This window comes from Arabidopsis lyrata (assembly GCF_000004255.2).
Source record: "Arabidopsis lyrata subsp. lyrata unplaced genomic scaffold ARALYscaffold_2, whole genome shotgun sequence".
NCBI lineage: Eukaryota > Viridiplantae > Streptophyta > Magnoliopsida > Brassicales > Brassicaceae > Arabidopsis > Arabidopsis lyrata.
This window is the reverse complement of record NW_003302554.1, coordinates 13,279,109-13,303,086: the sequence shown is the minus strand read 5'-3', so window position 1 is coordinate 13,303,086 and position 23,978 is coordinate 13,279,109. Positions and strand designations below refer to the sequence as shown.

At 34.5% G+C, this 23,978-nt stretch overlaps 5 protein-coding genes across 5 annotated transcripts; 1 reads left to right on the top strand and 4 right to left on the bottom strand.

Annotated features, from left to right (window-relative positions):
* The first annotated feature begins 582 nt into the window (after window positions 1-582).
* Window positions 583-6,580, top strand: LOC9323266 (putative phospholipid-transporting ATPase 9). The gene is made up of 12 exons (XM_021034559.1): window positions 583-1,257; window positions 1,470-1,928; window positions 2,064-3,418; window positions 3,507-3,617; window positions 3,694-3,970; window positions 4,063-4,151; window positions 4,262-4,370; window positions 4,467-4,676; window positions 4,763-4,888; window positions 4,978-5,076; window positions 5,178-5,369; window positions 5,458-6,580. The coding sequence occupies exons 2-12, from the start codon at window positions 1,524-1,526 to the stop codon at window positions 6,085-6,087; spliced, it is 3,603 nt and encodes a 1,200-aa protein (XP_020890218.1). The 5' UTR covers window positions 583-1,257; window positions 1,470-1,523; the 3' UTR covers window positions 6,088-6,580.
* On the bottom strand, window positions 6,480-7,214 carry LOC9323265. Its single transcript, XM_002887154.2, has one exon. The coding sequence runs from the start codon at window positions 6,947-6,949 to the stop codon at window positions 6,497-6,499; it is 453 nt and encodes a 150-aa protein (XP_002887200.1). The 5' UTR covers window positions 6,950-7,214; the 3' UTR covers window positions 6,480-6,496.
* Window positions 7,215-7,256: 42 nt separating this feature from the next.
* Window positions 7,257-11,194, bottom strand: LOC9323264 (proline-rich receptor-like protein kinase PERK9). The gene is made up of 9 exons (XM_021034560.1): window positions 9,526-11,194; window positions 9,002-9,418; window positions 8,836-8,919; window positions 8,668-8,738; window positions 8,506-8,582; window positions 8,282-8,429; window positions 8,044-8,205; window positions 7,610-7,962; window positions 7,257-7,508 (listed from the first exon to the last, which is right to left on the bottom strand). The coding sequence occupies exons 1-8, from the start codon at window positions 10,487-10,489 to the stop codon at window positions 7,768-7,770; spliced, it is 2,118 nt and encodes a 705-aa protein (XP_020890219.1). The 5' UTR covers window positions 10,490-11,194; the 3' UTR covers window positions 7,257-7,508; window positions 7,610-7,767.
* Window positions 11,195-13,008: 1,814 nt separating this feature from the next.
* Window positions 13,009-14,422, bottom strand: LOC9323263. The gene is made up of 2 exons (XM_002887152.2): window positions 14,153-14,422; window positions 13,009-13,323 (listed from the first exon to the last, which is right to left on the bottom strand). The coding sequence occupies exons 1-2, from the start codon at window positions 14,347-14,349 to the stop codon at window positions 13,293-13,295; spliced, it is 228 nt and encodes a 75-aa protein (XP_002887198.1). The 5' UTR covers window positions 14,350-14,422; the 3' UTR covers window positions 13,009-13,292.
* Window positions 14,423-16,987: 2,565 nt separating this feature from the next.
* LOC9324740 (transcription factor HHO2) lies at window positions 16,988-19,183 on the bottom strand. Its single transcript, XM_021035999.1, has 5 exons — window positions 18,566-19,183; window positions 18,209-18,468; window positions 17,798-18,122; window positions 17,598-17,674; window positions 16,988-17,437 (listed from the first exon to the last, which is right to left on the bottom strand). The coding sequence occupies exons 1-5, from the start codon at window positions 18,696-18,698 to the stop codon at window positions 17,168-17,170; spliced, it is 1,065 nt and encodes a 354-aa protein (XP_020891658.1). The 5' UTR covers window positions 18,699-19,183; the 3' UTR covers window positions 16,988-17,167.
* Window positions 19,184-23,978: the final 4,795 nt, after the last annotated feature.

Sequence of the window (23,978 nt, the reverse complement as noted above, 5' to 3'; positions counted from 1 at the left end):
TTCTTTCTGTTTTTCTTGTGTTTTCATTGCATTTTTGTTGAATTAATTTATAATTAGTCTTGACGCAATTTAGATGTCCTAACTTGTCTCTGCCTTCTTCTTTTTTTTCGTCTATTTATTTTTTTCATTTACATGTTTGGGAGTAGCTTTAAGATGCATGAAGCTTGAAGAATAATGAAGCCTACCAAAAAAAAAGCTTGAAGAATAATGAAGAAAATACCAACATGCATGGTTCCAGTTGGGTCGACTTGGTTCGGCCACTTTCTACTATTTATTTTACTATTTAAGCCTAAAATCATTTCTAAAACCTAATTTCAGGAGAATGTACTTTGTTCATAGCCAATATTTGGTGTACGGATACTAGACATGGACAAATCATGTTTTAAACAGAGATTATATCACCTAATTTATCTAATCAAAAATGTGAATACTAACACTCTTATTATGGTTACCCTCAACGTATACATCAATTAAACATATACTCATATAAGTAAATCAATGTCAAATAATAAAAAAAAATTAAAAAAAAGAGAGAAATCATGCATATTGATTGATTGATGCATCTAATTTATATGTGTTTTGACCCGCATTTTGTGTTTTGGTCACCTTCTCCGCCATGACGGCGCATCTAATGTTCCTCCAATCGATTCTTCTTTCTCTCCAAACCAAAACTCTCACTTTTTTTTTTTTCTTTCTGATTATCTGACAGTAAAATCATCCTAGATTAGAAACTGTCAGATCAATCCTTAGTCCTTGTCTCTTTTTTTCCACAGTCCAGTTTTTGTTTCTTTCTTCACACAAAACTTAAAAGGTTTCACCTTTGATGCATGATCATCAAATTCCCAAAAAGAATTGTTTGTTTGGGAAAAAAGTTTCAGCATTTTGATTTGCTGTTATTCCAAAGAAACCATGACTTGTCCGAATCTTGGCACTTTCTCTGTGTTTTTTTCTTCTTCGTCTTTGTCTTCCCAATTTTTTTGGATGAGATGAGAAATTTTTGTTCTCTATAAAAAACAGAGTCAATCTAAAATTTTTATGAGATCTCTCACTCAAAGATCTCTCATAGCTTCAAAAATCTCAACTTTCTCAAAGATCATAACTTTTTTTAGATACCCTTCAGCTCTCACTCACTCCGATCTCTGATATTTTCCCGAGAAAATAAGAAAAGTTTTAGGTAACCGGAAAATTGCAGAAAACGAGGTCGGATTTATATAAACCGACCAGTCACGGTCTTCTCTCTGCTTTTTTCTCTGTTCGGTTAGTTTCACGGTTCTGTCTTTTTATCTCTTTTCTTTTTCTTTTTTTTCCACTTTATAAAAAACATTTTTTCTTGGTTTCTTCGTTTTAAATTGTTCTCGCGGGTGTTGAAAAAAAACAAAAGAAAAAAGATTCGTTTTTATATAATTTCAGGGTTTCTTGAATATCTAAAGAATCTGAAATTTGTTTGTTTTTCTTTTTTTTTGGTTCAGTGAAAAAAGATTCAAACTTTGGGTTCCGTTCTTCTACAGTGAAAGATCTTTTCAATGGTAGGAGGTGGAACAAAGAGAAGAAGAAGAAGATTACAACTAAGTAAGTTATATACACTAACATGTGCTCAAGCATGTTTTAAGCAAGACCATTCTCAAATCGGAGGACCTGGTTTCTCTCGTGTTGTGTATTGTAATGAACCTGATTCACCTGAAGCTGATTCAAGAAACTACTGTGATAATTATGTGAGGACTACTAAGTATACTCTTGCTACTTTTTTACCTAAATCACTGTTTGAGCAATTTAGGAGAGTTGCCAATTTTTACTTTTTGGTTACTGGGATCTTGGCTTTTACTCCTCTTGCTCCTTATACTGCTTCGAGTGCTATTGTTCCTCTTCTTTTCGTTATTGGTGCTACTATGGTTAAAGAAGGTGTTGAAGATTGGCGCCGCCAAAAGCAGGTAACTTTTTTTTATGATGTTCTTGTGGTTGTGATTAGAGCTGGATTAGATTATGTGTTGTTAGCTAGTAGATATAGTTGAGTTTCATTGGTCTGAAACTGAATATAGAAGATTTTTTGTGTATGTGGTTTTTAGGATAATGAGGTGAATAATAGGAAAGTTAAAGTGCATAGAGGCGATGGGAGTTTCGATTCGAAGGAGTGGAAGACTTTGAGTATTGGAGATATAGTGAAGGTAGAGAAGAACGAGTTTTTCCCGGCGGATCTTGTGTTGCTCTCTTCTAGCTATGAAGATGCTATTTGCTATGTAGAGACGATGAACCTTGATGGGGAGACTAATCTTAAAGTTAAGCAAGGACTTGAAGTAACTTCGTCCTTGCGTGACGAGTTTAACTTCAAGGGGTTTGAGGCTTTTGTCAAATGCGAGGATCCAAATGCTAATTTGTATTCTTTTGTTGGAACCATGGAGCTTAGGGGAGCCAAATACCCTCTCTCACTGCAACAGCTTCTTCTGAGAGACTCAAAACTCAGGAACACAGATTTCATCTTTGGAGCGGTTATCTTCACGGGTCATGACACAAAGGTTATTCAGAATTCAACAGATCCTCCATCTAAGAGAAGCATGATTGAAAAGAAGATGGATAAGATTATCTACCTAATGTTCTTCATGGTGGTTACTATGGCATTTATTGGTTCTGTTATCTTTGGAGTTACAACAAGAGATGATTTCAAGGATGGTGTGATGAAGAGATGGTACTTGAGACCAGATAGCTCCAGGATCTTCTTTGACCCCAAAAGGGCTCCCGTTGCTGCGGTCTATCATTTTCTAACCGCGATTATGCTATACAGTTATTTCATTCCTATATCCTTATATGTCTCAATAGAGATTGTTAAAGTTCTTCAGAGCATCTTCATCAACCAGGATATTCACATGTACTACGAGGAAGCTGACAAGCCAGCTCGTGCGCGAACCTCTAACCTGAATGAAGAGCTTGGGCAAGTGGATACAATTCTCTCAGACAAGACGGGAACATTGACGTGTAACTCCATGGAGTTCATCAAGTGTTCTGTTGCAGGGACAGCTTATGGTCGTGGTGTTACAGAGGTGGAGATGGCTATGGGGACGAGAAAAGGTGGTCCTTTGGTGTTTCAAAGCGATGAGAATGATATGGAATATAGTAAAGAGGCAATTACTGAAGAATCGACGGTGAAAGGATTCAACTTTAGAGATGAAAGGATAATGAATGGAAATTGGGTCACTGAAACTCATGCTGATGTCATTCAGAAGTTTTTCAGATTACTTGCGGTATGTCATACTGTGATACCTGAAGTGGATGAAGATACAGAGAAGATCTCTTATGAAGCTGAGTCGCCCGATGAAGCAGCATTCGTTATTGCAGCAAGGGAGCTTGGGTTTGAATTTTTTAACAGAACTCAAACTACCATATCGGTAAGAGAGCTCGATCTGGTGAGCGGCAAACGAGTTGAAAGGTCGGTCTATCTCCTCTACTTTATTGTATTATGCTATCAAAAGCTTATCGGTTTAAACTTACTTGAGTGAAATGGTTTTGTGATTCAGGTTGTACAAAGTCTTGAACGTTCTTGAGTTCAACAGCACGAGGAAAAGAATGTCAGTTGTTGTGCAGGATGAAGATGGAAAACTCTTATTACTTTGTAAAGGAGCAGATAAGTAAGTGACCTTTGACTTTAGAAAACCTTTTCAAATAGATTTTGAACTTATTTGTTCGATTTGTTTCGTTTTCTAGTGTTATGTTTGAAAGACTTTCCAAGAATGGTAGAGAGTTTGAAGCGGAAACACGGGACCATGTGAACGAGTATGCTGATGCAGGGTTGAGAACTTTGATACTTGCATATCGTGAACTTGATGAGAAAGAATACAAAGTTTTCAATGAAAGAATCAGTGCAGCCAAGAGTTCAGTGAGTGCTGATCGAGAATCGCTGATAGAGGAAGTCACCGAGAAAATCGAGAAAGACTTGATTCTTCTTGGAGCTACTGCTGTTGAAGATAAACTTCAAAATGGAGTAAGCAAACCACTGATGATATTCATATAATCAATTTATAGTTGGTAGATTGAAATGTTTTATCTTCTCCCTTTATCCATAATTTCTTTCAGGTCCCTGATTGCATTGACAAGCTTGCTCAGGCAGGAATAAAGATTTGGGTTTTGACTGGTGATAAAATGGAGACTGCTATCAATATTGGGTATCAATTTCTGGGTATCACCCTATATATTATCTACTCATATGTTCCTACATACAGTTTTTCTTCAATATTTCCACTCTATGAACTCTTTGTATGTATGTCTTTGACAGATTCGCTTGTAGTTTGCTCAGACAAGACATGAAGCAGATCATAATCAACTTGGAGACCCCTGAAATCCATTCACTAGAAAAAACCGGAGAAAAAGATGTCATTGCAAAGGTAAAAAAGTAACCAAAGCATTGATATTTCGCGGAATAGTATTAGCTTATGATTATATTATATGAATGTATCAATGTGGCTAGTTTTATCTTGCAGGTATCAAAAGAAAATGTCTTGTCGCAGATAATTAATGGAAAGGCTCAGTTAAAGTATTCTGGTGGGAACTCTGATGCTTTTGCTTTAATCATTGATGGCAAATCACTTGCTTACGCGTTGGATGATGATATAAAGCACATCTTCCTGGAGCTAGCTGTTGGTTGCGCGTCTGTCATTTGCTGCCGTTCATCACCAAAACAGAAAGCCCTGGTTAGTTTTTGTTTTACTTATTCTTCAGTCTACTATTGGCCTTTTGATGCTGTCAAGATTTTCACAAGATGTAAATCGCAATGTAGGTGACAAGACTAGTAAAATCTGGAAACGGTAAAACGACATTAGCAATTGGTGATGGTGCAAATGATGTTGGGATGCTTCAGGAAGCAGATATAGGTGTTGGTATTAGCGGTGTGGAAGGAATGCAGGTTCAGTTTAGTTGCTTTAACTATCATTTGATGCTTTTCGTTGTGTGTTTGTTTTTTTGTGTGGGCTTAATCCTGATCATTGTTCTCAGGCTGTTATGTCCAGCGACATTGCGATTGCTCAATTCAGATATCTGGAACGTTTGTTACTAGTCCATGGACATTGGTGTTACAGGCGGATCTCGACAATGGTAAATATATTTCTACATCTTCAGATTGAGACCAACCTTTTGTGGCATGAGTCTTGACATAATCAATACTTTTGGCCTGACTAGTTTTCCCTATCTCACAGATTTGCTACTTCTTCTACAAGAACATTACATTCGGTTTCACACTCTTCTTATATGAAACATACACAACGTTCTCATCGACACCTGCCTACAACGACTGGTTTCTATCTCTTTATAATGTCTTTTTCTCGTCCCTTCCGGTTATTGCTCTTGGTGTCTTCGACCAGGATGTCTCTGCACGGTATTGTCTAAAGGTAAACTTATTCATTGCATTACAACATCTTTATCTTCTCACCGGTCAAACAATTTGTGTCAACTTCTTCCTTTTTCTTGGTTTTGCAGTTTCCGCTGTTATACCAAGAAGGTGTACAAAATGTTTTGTTCAGCTGGCGCAGGATACTTGGCTGGATGTTCAACGGATTTTACAGTGCAGTTATCATTTTCTTCCTCTGCAAAAGTTCTCTCCAATCTCAAGCTTTTAACCACGATGGAAAAACCCCGGGAAGAGAAATACTAGGCGGGACAATGTACACATGCATTGTCTGGGTTGTGAATTTGCAGATGGCATTGGCTATCAGTTACTTCACTCTGATCCAGCACATTGTGATTTGGAGCTCCATTGTCGTTTGGTACTTTTTCATCATGGTGTACGGAGAACTTCCATCAAGAATATCAACCGGTGCATATAAAGTCTTTGTTGAAGCTCTCGCACCTTCACTTTCTTACTGGCTCATTACCCTCTTTGTGGTTGTAGCGACATTGATGCCATACTTCATCTACTCTGCACTTCAGATGAGTTTTTTCCCAATGTACCATGGTATGATACAGTGGCTAAGGTACGAGGGTCAGTGTAATGACCCTGAGTACTGTGATATGGTAAGGCAAAGATCAATAAGGCCTACAACAGTTGGGTTCACCGCAAGATTAGAAGCTAAAAAGAGATCAGTGAGGATCTCTGAGCCTGCATCATGACAACGGAAACTAACCAAACATCAACCTGTCTCCTCTTGAATGGTTTTTTTCATATTCAACTGACTCGCAGAACGTAAATAGAACCATAAATATATGGAAGTAAGAAGCTTTCTTGCTTCAGACTGGATCGATAAAGGCTGTCCAACCAGTTGTTGTACATTCTGATTCTTGCGGCCTTGCCTGGTTACGAAAGGAGATCTTACAGTTAAGTCCAGTGAATTGTGTTTACAGAACAGCTGAAGATGATTATACATCGGAGTCTCAGTAGAGAGATTTCCAATTGTCTTTTCTCTTCATTTTCTCTTCCAAGATTGCCATTAGTCCTTTACTTTTTTACTGTCATTCTCAATCTTAGAGAACATGGAGAATGCAAAGATAGGGAAGTTAAATACCCCCTTCGGTTCTCCTCTTAACGCTTCATTATTTGGATTCTTGAATCCAATAAGACATCTTGTGCAATGAGCAATGACAAAGAATGATGGTTGTTGCTGTATTTAGCTATTTCGTATTGTGAATTTCCGAAATCCACATCATTTGCAGAGTCTCCTTGTCTCCAGAAACTACCAAACACAAACTCTCCTTGCATGGAAAGTTCCTGCATCATCTCCTCAATATCTTCCATGCAACTATATCTCGACCCATGCTCCTCTCTGCAATCATCCTCCTTTGTGGGTAGGACGATTTCCGCGTTTCTTCTCTTCTTTCCTCGAAACCTCTTCCTTGTAACAAATCTCTTCATCTTCTTAGAAAGTTTATAAGGAACCTTAAAGAAAGCAAACATAAAGACTTGCAGTATAAAGCACTCGCAGCAGCAACAGAAGATAACACAATCCGCTGCAAAAGCACCACAATCTTCTTTCATTATTACTCAAAGATGCATTAAAAAAAAAAAAACTGTTAAGGTAACAACAAAGTTATAAAGGAAGGAAATGAAAGAAAACAGAAGTTAAGAGGTGACATTAGATTGTGTCAAAGGAATATGTTCCTTGCCAATATTGGTATCAACAAATGCAACGCAAAGCAACACCCATGTGTTTGTTTTTACACATATTACAGAATCACATGTGCTATGAGACCCTCTTAGAAGCTTTGTTTTAGGAAAGCTTGGACGTCAAAACAACTAACAGTTTTCTTTGATTCAAGTATTCAACTACTCTCCAACACGGTAATTCATAATGGCAAATCAGTCTTTCTGCATCTAGAAACTGACACAGTGAGACAAATTGAGCCTTATTGATTTATCACAAGTAATGTCACAGAATGTTCAAACTTGAACGTATAAGTATTAAAAAAATAGATACAAAAGCAATCTCATGTAAGAAACAAAGCCTCTCTTGTGCTAGAACATAAGTATTTACCCATCTATCCTTTTTTTTCTCATCTTTCTGTGTAACCACTAGCTCCTCTGTAATCCTCTGTTTCTGAAAATTGGTTTGGTAGTCTCTTTAGTTTTCACCACAGGGAAACAAAACATGAACACAAATCAAGAAAAAGCAAAAAAACATCAGAGGGAGATTCTTACTGTTTCAAGCTCTCTGAGAAGGTTCTGCTTTGATATGAACAGGATGTGCGGGTTTGAGGCGCGAAAGATGGTGAGTTTTTGAGACAAAACTGGGATATTATTGATGGGTTGTTGCCACTAATGGCGAGAGAAAGAAAAAAACAATCTGTGTATGATATTTACACGTTTTCGTCTCTGCTATTGTAACTACTATGTGTGAAAAAATCTGTACTGTAATTTTGGCTACCAAATGCCATTCTCCTAAACAATCTGATCTCTGCTGACTGTTGAGCTGAGTTAAAGACCTCGCTTTCGCCTAGTCTCATCCCGTTGGTGAGGTCTTCCGCAGCTAAACTTTCAAAAGCTCTCACAATCTGCAAATATATATCAAGATTCCTTCAAGTTTTAAGCAAATAAACTCTAAACAAGGAAAGAAAAAAAGAAAATGTTAGTACTTGTCCCATCCGAGGTCTCTTGGTAGCTAAATGGCGCACGCAGGCTCCCGCTGCTTCAATCATTCTAAACATTTCAGATTCGACATAGTTTCCCGCAAGCTTGGGATCTGCTAAAGAATCAAATTCCTCGGTTTCTATGGCATGACTTATCAGAGGCCGGGCCTGAAAAAACAATTAATGCAAAGGTTAAATCAAACTTCTTGAGGATATGAAAGAAAAGTTGGAATAGAGGGCGTACCCATTCAACAAGGCTCTCGTCTCCAAGTGGTTGCGATGTATCCACCGGTTTACGTCCAGTGATTAACTCGAGCAGAACAACACCAAAGGAGAATACATCTGATTTCTCTGTTAATTTTCCACTTGATGCATATTCAGGAGCCATGTAGCTAAAGTAGATGAATGAAAAATATCAACTAGATGCCAAAAGATGCAACCATCTAATCAAACAAGGCAAGCACCTACCCAAATGTTCCGATAACCCGTGTGGTGATATGAGTGTTACAATCAAGAGCTAATCTTGCAAGACCAAAGTCAGAGACCTACAAAAAATGAGAGATCAAATACTCTTTAAGTCACAATGTAACTGAAACCTTGATAATCTAGAATAGCAGACTAATGTTGTACCCGAGCATCAAAGTTGTCCTCTAAAAGAATGTTAGACGACTTAATGTCCCTGTGAATGATACGCGGGTGACCTGACAATAGACAAATGTTTAGAGTGTACCATTAAGAAATATGGAATTAACCATCCAAAGTAAGAAATATGACTGAAAAGGTTAAGCAATAACTTACAATCTTCATGGAGATAAGCTAGTCCACGAGCCGCCCCAGCTGCAATTTTAACACGTGTTGCCCAGTCCAGAACAGATTTTTCTCCTGTTTAAGACATAGTAGATAGTTTGAGGAGCAGTGGCGTGTGTATATATGAAATGTAATCTCGGAAATGTTTTTTACTTACCATGAAGGTGGAAGTAAAGGTCATTGTTAGAGACATAATCATAGATAAGTAATCTGCGGTCACCAGAGATACAATGTCCCACAATTGAAACCAAATGGCGGTGATGAATTCTACTAAGAGTTTCAACTTCGGCTTTGAACTCCCGGTCACCTTGTCCTCCACCGATCTTTAGTTGTTTGACAGCAACTACTCTCCCATCCGGTAATATCCCTTTATATACACAACCAAATCCTCCTTCACCTAATAGATTTTCTTGTGAAAAACCATTTGTTGCCTTCACAAGTTCTTCGTAGGAAAACAATGCTTTCGAATTGCCTAAGCCACCAGATTGTGATTGTGAGAAATATGTTTGATGACTGCCCGAACGCTTTTCTCCTACAACAGGTGCAGATGACTGCATCCTAAAAAAAGCTGAATCTGGACATAAGAATATCAAAATGTAGTGAGAATCAAGAAACACAAACACAAGAAAATTTTTTAACATCTTAATGAAACAGTTTTAAGGATTCCTATCAAACTAATACCTGATCTTGCGGTAGAGCTCATTGGTGATGGCGTAACATCGCCACCACTAACAGCTGAAAGTCGTTTTTCTCGTCTTCTCACGCACCAGACAAAAATACCAATAAGAGTGAACACCACAAGTGCCACTGCCACACTGATACCAACAACAGCCCCAGTACCAATTCCGCTACCATTAGTAGAATTTGAGCTATCAGGAGGTCTAAGAGTAGGGTTGTTTTGGGGTGGATTATCAGAACCTGGGACAAGTATTTCAGGAGGAGAACGTGGAGGAGAAGAAAATGTTGGAGGTGGAGAATTTGGACTTCTCCTGGGAGGTGGGGGTTTAGTATCCTCTGGTGGAGGAGGTGGAGATTGAGAGGGACGGTCTGAAGGCGGTGAAGGAGGAGGAGGAGATTGAGTGGGAGGGTCTGAAGGCGGTGAAGGAGGAGGAGGAGATTGAATGGGGCGGTTTGGAGGCGGTGATGGAGGAGGAGGAGATTGAATGGGACGATTTGAAGGCGGAGGAGGAGGAGGGGAGCGTTCTAAGATTGGTGGTGAAGGCGATGGCCGTGGAGGAGGAACAGATGCAGGAGGTGGAGGAGAAGAAGGTAATGGTGGGACTAATGCAGGTGGTGGAGGCGGAGGAGAGGCTTGAGGTGGCTGTACCGTTGGTGGTGGGGGCGATGAAATTGAAGGAGGAGGTGAAGGGATCACTGGTTGTTGTGGTGGTGGAGGAGAGCTCTCAGGTGGTTTTGGCAGTGGAGGAGGAGGAGCTCCATTTGTAACTGGTGGTGGTGAGGTAGTAACCGGAGGAGGAGGAGGAACTCTATTTGGTGGCGGTGCTGACGGAGGAAGCGGAGATGTCACTGGTGGTGGTATGGCCGGAGAAGAAGCATTGTTACTTGGAGTAGAATTATTCAGTGGCGGCGGCGAAGCCACCGGTGGAGAATTTGAAACCGGAGGTTGTACCGGTGTCGTTGCCATCTCAATTCCGATCACCAAATCAACTTCTCATCCAAAAATTTAAAATCTTTCCTCCAAGAAACGATCAGAGATTCAAAGATTCAGATCAATCACTAAATCAAGAACCAAAAACCTAAAAGTCCCAGACTTTTGAGTATGACAGTATCCTGAAAGCACCAAACTTTACCAACTAAGAACACTAAACGTGAAGAAGTAGCAAACTTTCGAAATCACAGCACAGCTAATTTTCTTCGATTAAACCCTAATTTACTCAAAAACACCAAGCTTCAAGACAAAACAGAGAAGACGATGATGTAATAGATCAAACCCAGATCGGCCGAGGAAAAAAAACACAGAAATTTGCTTGCCCCAACCAAAATTCCAGATCACTGAGATTACCCAATTTGATTGAATATGCAATAACCTCAGATCTCATAACGGAAACATCTCCGTTATAAAACTTCAGCCATTGAAGAACAGAGCAAAAACACAAGTAAGGAGCTTTGTCTTGTCCCTTCTGCTTCTTCTTCTCTTCAACTTCGAATCTTGAATCTGTAATAAAGAATCAAAGTTTCATTCTTTTCACTTTCTTCTGAGCTTGAAAGTTTAATTTCTGAGATTTTTTTTTGTATTCCAGCGTCTTCTCTACTCTCTGGGAATGCTTCAATGCTACGTTAAATCAACGGTCAAAGAAATTGAAAGTTTTAATTGTTTTTAAGGAAATGAATTCAATTTGTTTCCATAACCGAACAAAATATCAAATTAGCTACTTTACAAATTTCACCGTAACCTTTTTATTTTAATAAATATATTTGTTTTGTTTTATTTAAGCTTTTACGCGCTTTGTCATCAATAGATCGGTGCTCATAAGCAAAAAAAATGAAAAACCAATTTAATATTTGTTTGTGTGTTGAAAAAAAAAATTCAATTTAATATACGAAGATTTTCATACCTAAGAAAAAAAAGAACTTTGAAAATTAGCTGAATTTATAGTGAGTTAATTTGTTCAGTACATATCGTTTTAATAAAACAATATTTATAATATTCAACACTATATTGATCCTTGTTTTAATTATGTAGCTTGATAATTTAGAGATTGAAAATCAAATTTAGGTTTGAGTTATAAAGAAGCTCAAATTTTTTATGGAGTTCATGTAGTAATCGGAATAGGAAAATAATTTTAGTGTTTATAATTTCAAGATGGAGTTATTTGGTGTTATTTTTTCTAGTACAATCTCAGGCTAAATTGATTCTTAAATTAAGTTGTGTATTATTTTAATGACAAGTAGTTTGCTCTATAGTAATGGCGGTTAATTTTATATTGAAATGTGGTTCTAATATTTACATATTTAATATTTTCTGTGAACTATCTCAAGTTGACTTTTTCAATATGTTCCAAGATGTGTTTGACTTGACCGCAAAAAAAAATAATTTTAAATTCTCGGTTGCAATATATATATATATATATATATATATCTTTTTATACAATCAAAATATTAGTAGGTCTTTCATTTTGTAGCACATGAAATCTAAAGGACAAAACTATATAAAATAATAGAGGGAGTACATTTATAAATTAGAAAGAAAAAAATGTCTAAGGACCTCATTCTTCTAACTTCAAAGATTGTGATGAGAGCACATATGTCATCATCGGGTCGTCTTTACGCTAATCTTTACATAAACGAACACTACACATCAGTTTGGGCAACAAAAATAAGATGGAAAAGTTAATGTTGAAACGGTCCAAATATTTTTGGTAGAAAAATGAGGAATATTTCAGGTTGGATAGTGTGTTAGATAATATAAAACACGTGTTTAACCAACAAATAATGAAAATTTGAATACAAGCATTTGCCACATAATTATAAACTAACTCACATTATCTATGTTATAAACTTATAATATATTCAAGTGGGAATTTCGGAGATTCAGCAGACGGTTGGATCGTGGTAATGTTGTTTACTAAAGAATATATATTGATCATCGGTCTTAAAAATCGTAAATGTTTTTGATCTCACAAACTCAGGGACCAGTTATGCTCCTATGGGTGTAGGTCCGGAAGATCCATCTCAAATGCAAAAGGTTCCACAAGAAAAGAAAGTGCTACGGCCAACGGTGAAAGGGAGAGACACTTGAGAGTAACATGAAATACGTGTCGCCGTCAATACCTTAAAACCCCCACAAGAACATTCACTAATCCGTGATCCCAAAACATTCCAACTACTCTTCTTTTGTTGTTGTTTTACAACACTCTCACTCCTATCTCACCACGTGCCATTTCTCCATCATTACTTGTGAACAAGTCCTAATTTAAAAGAAGAGAGAAAATATTTAAATTTTTCTATTTACTTGGACATGTGGTGTGAGAGCTAAGTGAGGATCTTGACGTTAAAAACAATTATAATCATACGAGTGAACGCACTTGTTGATCCACTATCATTGCACAAGAGGTGTAATTCACAAACACCTGCCACCTCTTGCTGTCTCCACTTAGATACTATTTCCAAACACAATTGCTATATTGACTTCGTTTTATAATATACCAATAGAAATATATTCCTTATCCATATGATCATATCATAGACATGTGTTCATGTGGATGCCATATTATGTCAAACTGGTTTTGTTCTCCACTCAAGACATTGAAAATCAAGAATGGGATTGAAAAATGTAAAAGGTGATACACTTTTTTTCTTAGGGAACAATGACTAATGGATAAGAATGTATCAAGAGGTTTAAACCCAAAAGCAAAATTTATTTATCTAAAAGACAGAAATGTGAGAAATATTGAGCTCTTGTTGAATGGCTGCAACTCCAAAGTTTTTCATTTGCTCTCTGCATCATATATATCCGTTCTGTGATTTCTCTATAAGGAACAATCAAAACAAAATAACATTCCAAAAGAGATTATCAACACTTACAAATGCATAAATCCACATAATACTCATGTCAATCAAAGCTTAACAACACCAGCTCAAACTATTCTCAACAACTTCATCTCAATCACTGAAATGTTGAATATTTGCTCTCACTACTAACAGGAATCTGAGGTTCTTTAAGCTACCAAACTATTACATTTTATTCCAATGTGCCATCACTCATCAGCATGATCACTACCTAAAACTACCTGAATCAACAACTACAAGCAAACTTTCATCGATTCCTAAGTTTGGTATATAGATGGTCTATAGTTTCAATTCTACAAATAAAATGTATAAGAGACACACACGGATTGAAAATGGTAAATTTTCTAAACACATAACCATATATTACTTGCTGCGATTATACGACATAAGTCAGGATTCATTGCCTTATAGTCCCTATACTTACACAGTTACACATATCTCATCTCAATAGAAATTTCTATAAAGTATCAGTTCAAACAATTACTAACTAGTATCAATTTACATCACTCTTCACTGCAAATGATAAAGTCTAAAATGCATTTTGCTTACCAAATCCTCAACATAAATGATGAAAATGGACAAGACAAGTCGACTAATTTATATAAGCTAAGAGTTCCAATAAACAATCAACATGTACCAATCCAATGGAAATGCAAATGAACTAATTGAACCCTAAACCCCTAAATAAGACAAGGAGCTATATATACATGCAAGTTCACTAATTCAACAATCCACAATGATATCAATCACAGAAGAAAGCGGTGAATAAAGAGGATACACAAGATAGAAGCCATGAGCAAAAGCACCGGCGAGGACAAGACCGAAGAGACGGTCTCTGAGAACTGGTTTATGTCTCAAAGACAACCGAATCAAAGGAAGAGCAGGCGCGTAGATGAGAGGGACCAAGAATTTGATCGGAGCTCCTTTCTTCTTCCTCTCCATTACTGTTTTTGATGGATCGCTTGACGACGCCATCACGATTCACAGAGAGATCCCTAATTGCGATTTCGCAATTCAATTTGGGGATTTCTTTCTTTTTTTAAAAAAAAAATTTTTTTTTAATATTTTTGTTTCAAAAAAAAAGTTATAAGGAATCCTTGATCATAATTCATAAACGGGCCTGGATCATCGGCCCAAGACAAGTTATAGATCTTGTATAAAAAAATTTATAGACGGTTCTTTATATGTTTATTGAATATCATTTTGAAGCTACAATCCTAAATTTGTAACAATTTAATTTAATATGTGATTGGGGTGTTCATCTTCATGTGATTTTAGCTCTTAGAGCTCTATGTGTCAATCTTAATGAGAGACGAGCGAATCTAACTTGCTCCTTGCATTTGATCAGTTATTCGACTCATAATTCGTTTCCCAAAAAGTATTTGTGACTTTAAAAACCGATAAAAACTATTACTCCCTCCGTTTCATAATATAAATCGTTTTAGATAAATCACGTCGATTAAGAAGATTTACTTTTTAAAAGTTCAATCAATCATAAAGAAAACTGCATAATATAAATAATCATAAAATATTAAATTAATATATAATATGCATTGAAACTCGAAAACGACGTATATTGTGAAACAAAAATTTTTATCTAAAACGCTTTATATTATGAAACAGAGAGAGTATAATCCTATTAAATATGGATAAAGTTTGAAAATCAAATATTTTTTTTTTGTTTCCGACTTATTACTTAATTTACTATCCAACCCGTAAATATTAAGTATATTAGCATATTATAATATTATAAAAAAAATTATAAATATATTCTAAAGTGATAGTTAAAGCTTAAAATAAATCAACACGGCACAAGAAGATGTATCTGAGAAAACTTAGAGTGTAAATGGTAACAAGAAAAAAATATTCAGCCAGATTCAGCAATTCCGCAGTTACCATTTGCATAAAACTAAATTCAGCTGAATCCAGCCAGATTCAACAGTTTTTCCAACATCGAATTAAATTACACATCAAATTTATATTTCAGGATTTGACAAATTACACATCGAATTATATTACACATCGAATTAAATTACACATCAACATCGAATTAAACATCAAATTACACATCGAATTAAATTACACATCGAATTAAATTACACATCAAATTTTTTCAACAGATTCCAACATTTCAGATAAAAATTTGTATTATAGCGATTCACAACTCGAATTAAAATATTTATGGCTATTAAAAATTACACATCAAATTTATATTTTAAAATAAGTTAGACATACAAATACGATATATGAATAATTCATACACATAAAATCATTACCAAAATAGACAAGAGACATATTTATGTTCAGATATCTATAGATAATTTTAGATAATTTTAATAAATTTTAGATACTTAAATATAATTTTCCAAATTTTTGCAAAAATAACTCATACTTATGCTAAAATAATATTTAAATATCAAATTAAAAAAATTGTTAATCATCCTAATCATATTAAGGATTTAAACTGCTAGAGAACAATGAAAAATCAATAAGATAATCTATACTATATTATCATGTATATTTTTAAATTAATTTTTCAATAAAACTTTGACAAAGCTTTCTATTAATTAATTATATCTTTTTAATAGTTCAAAAATTAGATTTGGAAGAACAACTCAATTTTGCTAAAAAGATATTAATTCTAGTATTTATTTATTGGTATAAGAGTTATAGAGACTATTAGATAATTTTATCTATTTTATTTAGATATTTTTCCTTAGTTATTCTATTAATATTCATAATTATTTGACGATATTTCAGTTAAAGTCTTAATTATTTCGACAGATTCTGCTGAAAAGCACAAAAAATTTAGCTAGATTCAGCGGTTACCATTTGAAAATATAAAAATTCAGCCAGATTCAGCTAAAAACCACTAAAAATTCAGCCAGATTCAGCAATTCAGCCGGATTCAGCCAGATTCCTCGGTTACCATTTAGACCCTTAGAGAAAGTTTTGACTTCAACTTTTTTTTTTTTTTTTTAACTGATCACAAAATTCAATTAGTTAATGCTTATTAGAATCTCCAACCCCTACTTTTCTCTTTTACTATAAACAGAGCAAATGTCACGATGTATTTTTGTATGTAGACCTGAAATTCTATAACATTATAAAATCAAAACATTAATAAAAATCTAATCGTCCACTTTCCTCTAATCGAGGAAGACTTATTCAACATGGACTTAGTCAACGAAGACTTATAAAACTAAGTCCGAACATGACCTTTTTTATTCTCCTTAGAGCAGGATTATTAAACTGGTTTCTGAATTTTCTAAAGAAATTCCGGTTCTAGTCAATCACCATAACATTGTGGGGGAAAAAAATAAAGGATACTATAATCTAAATACACTATGATTTGATTATGGTTAACTAACTATTAAGTAAGTTTCAGAGGCGGCCACCGGCCACGTTAGATTTTTTTTAATAAACTGCCATGCAAAATGATAGATTTGGTATTCTATTCTGTGAATGGTGGTTAGTTGGTCGATTCATGGACCTTTCTGTGAATCTAATTGTTTGCGAAGGTGATGAATTTGATGCCATCAGATTCATCACGAAGATATCTGTCTAAATGCTACACCAAAAACAAATAGATATTTAGTAAATATATATCCAAAGTTAGAAAAACAAAGATTCTTTACTTATCTCTCGTGTATATACTACATAGCATTCGTCTACTTTATTCAAAATTTCCAACCTAGGAAATAACATTTCTTGGTTACAAACAAAACGGACGAATTTTTTTTTTACATTCACATAACATTATTAAACCTACCAAAACCAAATCACGAGATGATTATGATACAGGAGTAGAAGTATTTGTATTTGTAGAGGAAGATGCTGCCGGCGAGTTACAACTTCTCTCCACCGAACGTTTTGGAGATTGCGCCACCGCAACCGGAGCATATACACCACCGTTGTTGGCTACATCGGACGGTGGTGGAAAATCTTGTGGCGATGGTACCCATATGCCTCCAACCACCACGAACTGCGGTTGTTGCGGGTTTCCATTACTCTGTGCCGCCACCGATGTTGCTGCTGGCCTTCTTGTGTGAAGTCTATATTTCTGAAATATTACACAAAATGGCTTTTCAGAAAAATTGAGTATCAATTAATTTAATTACCATAACACAAATTATTAACATAAAAATGATTTGGATCATGTCTGAATATTTACACAAAATGGTTTGGAAAAATTGAGGACCTGAAATGATTATTAATGTTACCTGTAAATGGCTTTTAACTTCGTCATTTGTTAACCCATCGACTTTCATATGATCTCTAATCTGTTTAGGAGTAGCAACTGCAAAATAGCCCAATAAAAACAAATAAAAATCATTAATTTAATTTAATTTAATTACGAATCACAAATGAGCCAATTAGAAAAAAGATAATCCATCCAGTAATTAAATTTAATCTTAATTACCATGAGATCCTCCAAGCTGCTGAAGCGCGTTTAGGAATCGCCGGTGTAACTCCGGCGACCAGCACCGCCTTTGTTTTCTATGCGTTTGCGACTGCGATTGCTGCTGCTCTATCTGTCTCTGCTCCTCTCCCACTTTAACCAACTCACTTTTAGCACCACCAGTTTCCGTCGTAGAACTCGTCGTCGTCGCCGGCGTCGAACTAGCTACTTTCACCGCCGGTTGCAAATCAGTCTCCAAAACGCGTTTTTTCTCCTTTTGAAACGGCTGAAACGCACCGCTTTTTGGTTTCACCTCCACTACTTTCGCTTTCTTAACTACACGCTCCTATAATTCGATTAACACAAAACATAATCAAGATTACTTCCTCGTAATCAAGAATTAAAACTCCTTCAAATCTCAAATTTAATTACCTCTTTCGGGTTAAGATCTGGTGATGGAGTCCATAACTGAACAGATCTAAGCCAATCAGATTTCTTATTATTACCAATCTGTTCAAGCTCTGGAGAAGATTCATGTTCACCATCTTCTTCTTGTTCTTCACACAACGACCTCTTCTTGATAGGAATAAACTCTTCAAAAACAGGACCACCACAAACACTTGTTGTCTGTTCTGAACACTGTTCTGATGTTGTCGTCGTACCAGATAACTCCTTCCGACATGCTTCGATCGCTACAGAAACAAAAAAAAACAAAAACCCATCAAGACCCATAAAGTGATTTGTAAGAAACTTGTGTAAAATTTGAGATTTTGATTGGATTATTATTACCTTGAGTAACAAGCTCTAAACATAGAGGAAGCTCGCGTTGAAAGACTTGGATTTTCTTTTGTTCTTCTTCAAGTGCTTCAACGTATTCATGACATTTCTGCATTTTCTTAGCGTAATCCATCTCCACCATCATTATTATTCTAAAGGGACCAAGAACCAAATGGGTAGATAGATCTACAGAGAGACGACAGCGAACAAAGAAGCTTACTTTTCAAATGGAGAAGGAATATTGGATCTTTAAAATGGAATCAAAACATAGAGAAATTGATTCCAATGTTTTGATATTTGAAGAGATAGAGATAGAGATAGAGATAGAGAGAGAGAGTTTTGGTTTAGGTTTTGGAACAAAGAAGTGAAGGGGATCGAGGTCGGGCCGTCGCGTACCTAAACGAATCTTTGAGAGTTAAATGTGTTTTTTTTTTTCTGGTAAGAAAGGGTAAAATAGTAATTTTGTGAGGATGTGGTGTTTTGTTGGGTGAATATTCAGAGGATCAGATTCGATTATAGGTTCGCATCTCTCTATGGGCTGGAACTGACGTCACTATTCTCAATCTCTTTAGCTTTTTCTTTTTTAGATAAGAATGAAGACTCGTACCATTTTTCTTCTCCCCAAATTAAGATTCACACTCAAAAACAAGATTTTCCCATTAATAAATTTTACAAAAAAAATAAATTCCAGAGTTTCTTCAAGGATTTTATCCTTCATTTAATTTAACTAGGATATGACCCGCGGTACACCGCGGATTAATTATTTGATTTTTTATTTTTATAAATTGATGAATTTATTGTGTATAATATTTTGTTGTATACCGCGGGTCACATGCGTTGTATCTAAAATAAAAAATTTTAAGTTGTATTTGTTTTGTTTAGTGTTTAAGATTGTATAATTGTATTTTGATTTGTTATTTATAGGATTTCACCTGTAGTATATTGTCTCATATTAATATTGACCCAAACCCGTCCAACCATATAATCTAAAATGAAATTAAACATCATTTTGTTATTTTTTTAATAACACTTTTATTTAAATGTCATATAATTCGAGTTAATTTGAAAGTTACTTTCAAATAGTTTCCATGTATATTTTTAAATTAGTGTGTGTTTTTGGACCAACCCGTAAAAACAATTTATAATTGTATCTTAAAATACTAATTAGGATTTCACCCGTGATATACTGTCCCATTTTAGATAATTGTAAAAATTAAAGAAAGATCCGAATGACTCAATTTTCGGGTCTGAATAAAATAACGACATGATTAAATGCTCAATTTGTTCTTAAAAATGTTAATATAGATTACACACATATTTTTATTCATCGATTGAGTAATATATGTCCGTTTTAAAAAATTTGAATTGTAACATATGCAGAAAAAAAAACTAAAATTTACTAACTATTTATATATTTTATAATAATTTAAAATAATATAAATATAAGATCAAATAAAAGTGAAATAAGAATCATATATTTATGTTTAAATTAGGTAGAGAGGTTTTAGGAAATTAGTGCAAATTTGTTATATTAGCATTAAATCATCATATTTGATTTCTTTATCTATAAAAATCGTGGAGAATATACCATAAATAAAGCGTTTAAATATAGTAATTAGTTGAGAAAGTATATATATTTTAGATTTTATTAATTATTTTCGTTTTTTAATTTTGCCAAAATTTAAGGAAAGATCCGATTGAAGATTTCTGGGTCAAAATTAAACAAATTTGACCCGATTTGGGTACCCCAAAAACTGCTGCAAAAATGTATAGTAGACTATCATACTCCTTCCGTTTCGTTTTAGTTGTCGTTTTAGGACTTAAATTTTGTTTCGTAATAATTGTCGTTTTAGGTTTTCAATGCAAATGTTTGGTAATATTTCCAATATTATCCCTATTGTTTTAATGTTTTGGCCAATGAAAAAATTTATAAGATATATTAATAAAGAATAAAACAGAAAATTTAATGTTTTTCTTAATTTGTGTGAGAAAACCTTAAACGACAACTAAAACGAAACGGAGAAAGTAATAAATGATATTTTGTGTTCTATGTGGACAAATCTATTCATTAAATGCATCCGTATAATTTATAATTTCAAATTTAAAGATTTAGTTTTTATTATGCGTCTTTTCCATAAAATCGTAAAAATGACGTTCACCTAACAAAATATGCATTCATTAAATAAATCAATCAGTATCTTCTCATAAGAGATTTTTTTTAGTGACAATAAATCACTAATGTTATCTTAATTCCAACTCCAAATGTTATCATTCACCATTTATGTAACCAAACACTTGAATATATTTTTTCAAAGATAGTTGACGTTTTATATATCCCAGATTTCCGATAGTTAATTTCTCAAGTTAATTACAATATTTTATGTATGATATTTTTGAACGAATATAAAAATGTGAATTGAAAATGAGTTAATTTGGTGAAGGAATATTCTAAGAGGGAAGAAAGAATCACGAGAAAAACAAAAGAAAAAAAATAAGAAAGAAGAATCTTTTAGAAGGAAGTGTGAGAATTACATTTGCCCACGCCGGATATTATTATTACCATTTTCCCAAACGACCTTTCATATTCCTCAAGAGCCAATTTCTTATTTGCCAATGTTCACTCGCTTCAAAGCGCGCGTGCCCACGTGACAAAATATTCAATTGACGCAACCAGATTCTCTGCTTTTGTCATTATCTTTTTTTAGATTTTTTTTTTCTTTCAAGAAAAAAAACAAATGGTTCTTTGGTGGTTCGATTCCTTGATCGAATGAGTTAATGCATATGATAGTGTTTTTGTATTTTTTTAGATGCAGCAAGATTTTGGACTAATTTCGTTAATCATAATCACCATTCACCAATATGGTCGGTGACCAAAATTTTATTTTATGGGTCTACCTATGATTTATGAAACTATTAGAAGCAAGATTGAAATGATCAACTGTTTCTTGTTAATCATCATGATAGGCAAATATCAGATTCATTACTCCACATTTTCTCTGTTTTAAGAAAACAAACATATAAATTTTACACAGAGAACTTTGTTGTCTCAGTTTTGATGGTTCAGATGAATCTAAATACATGTTTGGTCTTTATGTGGGAGGTGTGGGACATGAAGATTTAAACGAGATTAGATCCATCAATTATTACCTTTATTAGCACATGATAAATTTTGTTTCCATGGGAAAAGAAAACAAACAATATTACATGCAGGTAAGATCTCCAACACATGTATTGGAGTTCTCTTCATGATGGCTATTCCATAGCCACAATTAAATAAAGAAGTTTGGAGTGACAATTAGAGCTAGAGCCGGCCCTTGGGACAGGCTAATCAAGTCCATGCTTGCAGCCGATTATTTTATATAAAAATTTTGGTCCACAATTTTTAAAATTGGCTTTAGTCTAGTGGTGTAGGTACATGGATGCTCTCTTATCTTTTTTGGCTTCAAACCTTTGAAGCTGCTAATTTTTTATTTTTTTTCTGTCAAAAATTCGGCCCAAAATTTTTTTTCCCGCTTGTGGCCTTTCAAATATTAGCGCCGGCTTTGATTAGAGCTAAAAAGAGACGGGTTAATCGGTTAATGCAATAGTCAATTGGTAATGCACAAATACAGATTTTTGGATTAATCCATAGCGAGCAACCATCTCAAACAAACTTAACATGCGCACAAGCTACATATTTTGTGGGTTAATCCGTAGCGATCAACAATTTCGAACAAACTAAACATGATAATTCATTAATATGTAGACATGAATTTTTTTTTATAAAAAATATTAGTTTAAAATTTCAGGTGAAACTTTAAAATATGCAAAATAACAAAGAGAAAGATCAAATACGAAGCTCTCCAACCAGAGCCGGCCCATGTCACAGGCCCATGAAGTATTTGTTTGCGGCCTTTCATAATATATAAAATTTTCGGCCCCAAATTTCCAAAATTTTCCTTTAGTGGAGTGGTTCCGGTTCTTCCTTCCTAGGTGCCAAACTGCAGTACGATTCTTGACTACAGCATTTATTTATTTTTGATTTTTCCTTTATTAAATATATTTTAATAAATATGCAAAACAGCCCATTTTTTTTTATTTGCTTGTGGCCTTCGAAAACTTAGAGCCGGCTCTATCTCCAACATAGTGATTATCCAATGATTCAAGCCAACTATGAAAACCCGCAAAATTAGATAAAATGAATACAAAACTCAAATCTAGAACTAACCTCAAAAAAACTCGTAAGTCGTAAGAATCCTAATGATTATCAAGATTCTTCGTCGTTCCGCAATTGTAAGTAGATAAAAAATTATCACTAGCTACATATAAACGATTATAACAATCTTGAAAAATGACGAGACAATTTTCAATTCTTACCCTTCTTTACCACACATGATTTGGTCAAATACAAGAAATAATTTTTTTTCTCTATCATCTTTAGATACTTAATACCAAAGTGTCTAATGCAAGAGATTGCCCTGTATGAACTATTTTTTTTCTCCCTGTTGAAGACTCAACATCATCAGATGGACCATTTAGAAGGCGGTCCTGGAGAAGATGATCGGAAGATAAAACATAAATATGCTGGCGCATTCATTGCATAGGTAAGATCTTAGTTATCGGAATCACGGCTTGGGAGATCATCGATACATCGTCTCCAGAGTAAATGATTTGATATCACAGAGATTTAGCATTAATGAAAAATCTTAATAAATTAATCAGTATCTTCAGCAAATAAAATATAACTGAATTCTACAAATAAAAATATTATTATCAAATAAATACTATTTAGTTTTAAAAAAAAAGAATTGGGATAAAATAAAATAAAAAAACAAACGATAAAATATATTTTTGCTTGAATCCACATACAAACGATTAAAAAAAACGTTTTATTAAAATTAAACTAGATTAATTTATCAGTATCTTATTTTATTAAGCAAACGATTGAACTAGTATCGAAGCAAAATTAAAAATAAAAAACGTTTGGATACCAATTTAGTTTTAGCATAATCTAATTAGAGTTTTAGGAATTTCTTCTCCTTTTCTATTTAGAAAAGAAAGAACAAATACATTTGTTATATTATATATAGAATTGACAGAACCAACTAGATCAAAACATTATAAACCGTCTATTCATACATATGCACAGCACATTGAACCGGCTCTAACCAATACTAACCTCGACTGTTCAAGTGTTAAACAATCCTAACACGACTAAGAGCATCTCCAATGGATTACTCTATATTTTCCTCTATTTTAGAGGAGATTTTGCTCCAATGGATTACTCTAAAATAAAGTTTCCTCTAAAATAGAGTATAGAGTAATCCATTGGAGATGGTCTAAACCCACCTCCATATTTCAACGTATCGGCCCCAGAGCAACCAAACCGGAAATAGTTGATAGGTTCAAATTTTGGTTCGGTAAACCGGGACAATCAGACAAAAAG